Raw genomic sequence first — 7,090 nt, forward strand, 5'->3', positions numbered from 1 at the left:
TTCAGTAGTTTACCTGGTAGTAGTAATGTTTGCATTAAACTTTTTATTTTTTATTTTTTTTTTGAACGTTTATTTATTTTTGGGACAGAGAGAGACAGAGCATGAACGGGGGAGGGGCAGAGAGAGAGGGAGACACAGAATCGGAAACAGGGTCCAGGCTCCGAGCCATCAGCCCAGAGCCCGACGCGGGGCTCGAACTCGCGGATCGCGAGATCGTGACCTGGCTGAAGTCGGACGCTTAACCGACTGCGCCACCCAGGAGCCCCTGCATTAAACTTTTTATATTATTTTTGCAAATACTGAAATATAAGAATATGTGAGTAAAGAGAAGAGACAGAAAATGTACTAGAAAGTTTTTAACCCTGTGTTATTAAACTTGAATTGTAAGATCCAATAGGAGCAAATGAATTTTAAATTTCACTTCTATTTCAGTCTTCTGTCAAGCAAGAAGACATTTAAAGACGTTTCCACGGTGTCGAACATTTCTATTTCAACATAAATCTCTTCACAGGATGGTACAATTCTTGGGTTCTAAACACTATTTCCCAGTAAAAGGAATCAGACCCCTTTGGAAAGGTGTATGCTTACAGGTATTGGGCAGGGAAATACCCAGAGAGCCTGGAACATCATGTTGTCTTAAGAAATGCTCAAAGAATAATGCGGTATAACAAAGCAATCAGCAGCTAGTTTCAAGGGGCTCTCAACTAGCCAAATTTGGGATAATTTGAGCTTCAAAAATAATGCCTATAATTCATTATGATAAATTGAATAAATAAAAATTCAGGAATCCATCTTGATTTATGTATGTATGTATGTATGTATGTATGTATGAATTTTTTTGAGAGAGAGAGGAGAGCTCTGTGGTGAGAGTGGGGCAAATGGAAACAGAGAAAGAATCTTAAGCAGGCTCCCCACTCAGCGCAGAGCCCAGAGCTCAAGTCCTGGGCTCCATCCCATGACCTGAGCCAAAATCATGATGGATGCTCAATCGACTGAGCCACCCAGGTGCCCCGGTGATACAACATTAAAAACAAAACAAAACAAAACAAAACAAAACAAAACAAATATATATATATGTAAAGCTATCAGAAGTTCACTATTATCAAGTTCTTACTCTAAAAACTGAAAATTAAAGATTTACCAAACCTTTTCAGTTCAAAGCTATAGTGAGTTGGCAAAGTAACACTCATCTTTACACAGGAATGACAATAACTGCAGAAAAATATTAGAATTAATCTTAAAAGTAATTATTTTGCAGCCAAAAGTGAAAATAAATGGTTATAGGTCATATTGGTTACAGGCCAATTGTCATACACTGATTCCACCAGCATTAGGTGAAATGTCCTGGAGAAATAGTATTTACACCAATATTAACACCACAGATAACTTGACAATTTTAACAATAGTCCTTTAAATGTGAGAAAATTGACTCTCATTTGTGATTCAGATTTAGATAAATTGGCTCCATTGGAGACAGCCAGCTTACTCATTCTAAGAATGCCACTTGATTTGATGCAAAATGAAGAAGATATCACCTTAAAATATTTTTACCTTAATTATATCTTTATTTTCATCTTTAAGTTTTTATGTTTTTGTAGAAGTTAAAAATGTTTATGTTCAATTGATGTTAACTAATTATGTTGTTTGGAATGTATGAACATTAAAATCATATTTCAGACTCTTATGGTTGAATGTTTCCAAAACTCTCTATACTAACAACATCCTGAATGTGTCACTGGATTTGAAGATCATTACCAAAGAGGTTCTCATAGTTCTCAGCATGTACTGTCTTACTTTATCTTTATTTTAAAATAACACATTTTGGGGTTTAAAGGTGATATATATGAAAGATAGAAAAAGTGGAGACTGCAGGTAAGTGTAAGTTCAACACCAACTCCTACCCCTAGTTTCTCTAAATTCAACTATAGTTATTGTACACTTTTTATTTTACTTCCTGACAATCTTTGCTCTGTAAACATTTATGCAGTGTTCAAAGCATTCTGTGTGTTTATACTTGATGTATTCTTTTGTCCCTTTCATGTTACGTTTTAGGATAGTTATGCACCAGTTAGATCCAATTTCTCTTTACGATTTCTTTGAATTTTTATGTGTGCTAGAGAGTCATCTTTTAGGAGATCACGTATCCCATCGTTTTTTGGAATATCTATTGCTTAGATAAGCAATATTAAGTAGTAACTGCTTACATCTTCTAACTGACAGAGGTATGACATAGATTTTGATGTGTTTTTGAAGTGAACTTATTTTGAAGCTGTAAAGAAGTATCTTCTCCCATTTCCTCTGAAATGGATAGTTTCAGGAAGGCTCAGAAATTTGGAGGAAGATGTGAGAAAGGTAGGAGAAAGATGGATAGAAGTCACCACTGAAATGGTTGAATCTAATTTCTTGTCATAGATATTTTAAGAATAGGACATAAAGAATTTTGGTTTGCCAAGTTTTTTTTTTTTTTTCAACATTTATTTATTTTTTTGGGACAGAGAGAGACTGAGCATGAACGGGGGAGGGGCAGAGAGAGAGGGAGACACATAATCAGAAACAGGCTCCAGGCTCTGAGCCATCCGCCCAGAGCCTGACGCGGGGCTCGAACTCACGGACCGCGAGATCGTGACCTGGCTGAAGTCAGACACTTAACGGACTGCGCCACCCAGGCGCCCCTTTTTTTTTTTCAATTTTTTTTTTTTTTTTTTTGGTTTGCCAAGTTTTAATGAGGTACTTTTAAGATGTGATTTATCTGTCTCTCAGATTTAATTACATCATCCATATAATATTTAACACAAATTCTGATTTATGAAAGTAAATGAGCTAAATAACACTTGACAAAATAAACTGAGTTGGATTGACAATGAAAAATTCTCAATATTGTACATATTTTAGTTTTAGGACTGCATCTTAACCATGGTTTTTTACACAAACAGGATAGGTCAGCTTCCCCTCCCAACAGGTTGCTCGGAATGTTTGTTGCGATGTCTGTCTATGATATCCAGTTTTACATTCAAATTCAACAGTATCCCCTGTTGGGGAATACAGTTTTTTCACAGAAGACCATCGTAATTGTATGTTATGTCTTTCCATGGAGTCTTCTGATATTATACATACATCTGAAGGTTTAAAAAAAATGAACATAAGCATTAAGAAGTAAACAAATATTTTCCACAGAATTTCAGACTTTCAAGTAGAATCTTCTACACTGGCCCAGGGCTCTGTTGCCAAACCTTTTCCAAACCAATACAATGAAAATCTATCACGTAGATGTAAATCATTTTAAATGATTAATGATGTAAAAATGAGGTACTGTGTTTAAGGTGTGATAATTAAATGTTATAATAAAAGATCCATCATGTCAATAACAATAGGAAGAGCTTTCATTAAAGAATATTTTGTTGCTGTTGTTGTTTGAGTAAGACTTTTTTCTAACTTTATTTCTTCACAGATTAATATTTAGTAGTCAAACGTTTGACAGAATGGTTGTGGTTAATCCATGAATATTCTGTTAATAACAGCAAAACACCTTTCTCATTATTTCCCAGGATCCAGGTGAATATTAAAATATTTACCTAAGCACTTTGGTGGTTTTGACCACTGTCCATATCTGCATGTGATGACCTTGTTTCCCTCAAGCACATACAAGGACTGGCACCGGTACTCAACTGATGATCCTGGAGGATATTCTGATTTGGGGAATGTGGTCATGTCTCCATTGTCAAGAGGCGGAGGGGGCCCACAGTTTTCATCAGGATCTAAAAAGATATTATTTGATTTACTGAAAGTGCAAAGAAAATCAGGTTAAAGTAAAGTAAATAGAAATGTACCACAATATACAATATCAAGACTTCTGCTGACAGAAATGATTCATTGGAGAAATTCTAATCACTTAAACTGAGAATAACACTTTTAAGCACTTCCTTTAATTCCACATGAAAGTACACATAAAGCATTAACAAATATGTCTGCTTTGCAGTATTCTGGTATTAAAAACCATTTTTCCTACTGAATAAATGCCAGACGGATAGCTAATATACACAAAGAAATTTTTCTCATTAGTTACAACATACTGCATGGTCTACTATGTATTGATTTTCGTTGTTATTACAAAAGAAACATCAGTTTCTTTAATCATGTCAAAGAATTACAAATCTATATAATGTGAAAGGCAACTGCTGCCCTCCCATTCTGGACATGATGACGTAGAAACATTTCTGCTTATCCCTTCTGCTAAGTAAAACTAAAAACCCTGAACATCTTATAAAAACCAACATAGGAGATTACAAAAGAATCAGAGAAGATATCAATCAGATAAGAGACCTTGGGATTCAAGGAATTACACAGTTCATTTGGGTTTTCATTGTGCCTTCTACGGACCCTGGACTGAGCACTAAAGAAGAATGGAACCCAGAAATGATATCAAGTTCAAGAAAAAAAAAGTTCCAAAAATCATCCACTCTATTTAGCCAAAGGCCCAGGAGAGGAGTATTCTAGCAAAACAGGTATTTTTTACAATACTTGAAATGCTCCCAAATACCATCATAAAGAAACCGAGACCAGTCCTCTCCCTGTGTGGCTCACAGATCAACAGTGATCAATAGAAGCCAAGTGAGCGGCCCAGACTTCTCTCCACACTCAGGGAATAAGACACCTCTCCACTTTCCGTGTTGTCAGTGGAGGTCAAGTGGGAAGCCTGGACTTGCACTGTGGTAGTCTTGGAGGCCTGATAAATAAGAGATGTCAATAAAATCCAGAGCCTTAAAACATAATATCCCAAATGTCTAGAATACAATTGAAAATCCCTCATTACACTAGCACAAAAACAGACACTCAGATCAATGCAACACAATAGAGAACCCAGAAATGGACCCACAAACGTATGGACAACTAATCTTTGACAAGGCAGGAAAAAATACCCAATGGAATAAAGACAGTCTCTTCAGCAAGTGGTGCTGGGAAAACTGGACAGCAACATGCAGAAGAATTAACCTGGACCACTTTCTTACACCATACACAAAAATAAACTCAAAATAGAGGAAAGACCTAAATGTAAGACAGGAAGCCATGAAAATCCTCAAGGAGAAAGCAGCAAAAATCTCCTTAACCTTGGCCACAGCAACTTCTTACTCAACATGTCTCCGGAGGCAAGGGAAACAAAAGCAAAAATGAACTACTGAGACCTCATCAAAATAAAAAGCTGCTTCACAGCGAAGGAAACAATCAGCAAAACTAAAAGGCAACCAATAGAATGAGGGAAGATATTTGCAAACGACTTATCAGATAAAGGGTTAGCATCCAAAAATCTATAAAGAACTTATCAAACTCAACACCCAAAAAACAAATAATGCAGTGAAGAAATGGGCAAAAGACATGAATCGACACTTCTCCGAAGAAGACATCCAGATGGCCAACCGGCACATGAAAAAATGCTCAACATCAGGGAAACACACCTGCCAGAATGGCTAACATCAACAACTCAGGCAACAAGAGATGTTGGCGAGGAGGCGGAGAAAGAGGATTTTTTTGCACTGCTGGTAGGAATGCAAACTGGTACAGCCACTCTGGAAAACAGTATGGAGGTTCCTCAAAAAATTAAAAATAGAACTACACTACAATCCAGGAATTGCACCACTAGGTATTTATCCAAGGGATACAGGTATGCTGTTTTGCAGGGGCACATGCACCCCCATGTTTATAGCAGCACTATCAATTAAGAGGCAAAGAATGGAAAGAGCCCAATTGTCCATCGATGGGTGGATGGATAAAGAAGATGTGGTATATATACATACAATGGAGTATTACTTGGCAATCAAAATGAATGAAATCTTGCCATTTGCAACTACGTGGATGGAACTGGAGGGTATTATGCTAAGTGAAATTAGTCAGAGAAAGACAAACATCATATGACTTCCCTCATATGAGGACTTTAAGAGACAAAACAGATTAACGTAAGGGAAGGGAAACAAAAATAATATAAAAACAGGGAAGGGGACAAACAGAAGAGACTCATAAATATGGAGAACAAACTGAGGGTTGCTGGAGGGGTTGTGGGAGGGAGTTGGGTTAAATTGGGTTAAATGCATAAGGGGCATTAAGGAATCTGCTCCTGAAATCACTGTTGCACTGTATGCTGACTTGGCTGTAAATTACAAAATAAATAAAGAAATAAAAAAAAAAAAAGAAAATCACTCAATATAGGGGCATCTGGTAGCTCAGTGGGTTGAGCATCCAACACTTCTTGGTTTTGGCTCAGGTCATAATACCACAGTTCAAGGGTTCGAGCCCTGTGTTGGGGTCTATGATGGCAGAGGATCCTGCTTGGGATTCTTGCTCTCACTCTGCCCCTCCTCTGCTTGTGTGCTGGTGTGAGGACTCTCTCGCTCGCTCTCTCAAAATAACATTTTAAAGAGAGAGAAAATTACTTACCATACCAAAGACCACTAAAATCTCAAAAGAGAAAAGATAATCAACAGATGGCAACACTTAAATGACACAGATAATGGAATTATTTAGTGATGGCTTTTAAAAATCCAATGGGAATTATAGAACAGAAAAACATAATAATGGATTGTTAAAAATCCTCACTGGATGGGCTCTATCATGGATTACAGATGACAGAAGGATAGATCAATTTGAATATACAATACAGATTGCTCACTTTGAAAACAGACTGAAAACAAAAGTGGACAGGGTCTCAGGGACCAGTAAGAGTATATGGTAAAGCATGGACAACCAGAAAGAGAAAAAAAGGGGTTGCAGATGAAAAAAAGAAAAAAAAAAAAAAAAAAAAAAAGAGAGACTTCCAAAAATAATGGCTGAAAATTTCCCAAGTTGGGCACAAGGCATAAATATTCATACTGAATAGCCAAACAGGATAATCCTAAAGAAATTCAAGCCAAGATACATCATAATCAAACTGAGGAAAACTAAAGAAAAGGAAAAATCTCAAAAGCAGCTACACAGAAATTAGGCAAACCTCTAAGGGAAAAAGGGTTCAAGTGTCCGTGGGGTTCTCATCTGTGTCCATCGAGAAGTGACAACGTTTTTCAAGTACTAGAAGAAAAGAAACTGTCATCCCGAATGCTATATC

At 36.8% G+C, this 7,090-nt stretch overlaps 1 protein-coding gene across 1 annotated transcript; it reads right to left on the reverse strand.

Annotated features, from left to right (window-relative positions):
- Nucleotides 1–2,780: 2,780 nt before the first annotated feature.
- Nucleotides 2,781–6,142, reverse strand: LOC121024628 (complement factor H-related protein 2-like). Its single transcript, XM_040466831.1, has 4 exons — nucleotides 6,136–6,142; nucleotides 4,652–4,658; nucleotides 3,573–3,778; nucleotides 2,781–3,116 (listed from the first exon to the last, which is right to left on the reverse strand). Coding segments are annotated over exons 1-4 (423 nt in total). The 5' UTR covers nucleotides 6,137–6,142; the 3' UTR covers nucleotides 2,781–2,907.
- Nucleotides 6,143–7,090: the final 948 nt, after the last annotated feature.

The sequence above is a fragment of the Herpailurus yagouaroundi genome, unplaced genomic scaffold, assembly GCF_014898765.1.
Source record: "Herpailurus yagouaroundi ecotype Mexico unplaced genomic scaffold, PumYag 66479, whole genome shotgun sequence".
In the NCBI taxonomy this organism is placed as follows: domain Eukaryota; kingdom Metazoa; phylum Chordata; class Mammalia; order Carnivora; family Felidae; genus Herpailurus; species Herpailurus yagouaroundi.

Excerpts from the sequence above, each read along its gene's own strand:
- LOC121024628 (XM_040466831.1), bottom strand. Across the intron at positions 3,117-3,572 it reads AAAACCACCAAAGTGCTTAG|ATGTATGTATAATATCAGAA; the intron begins GTAAATATTTTA and ends TTAAACCTTCAG.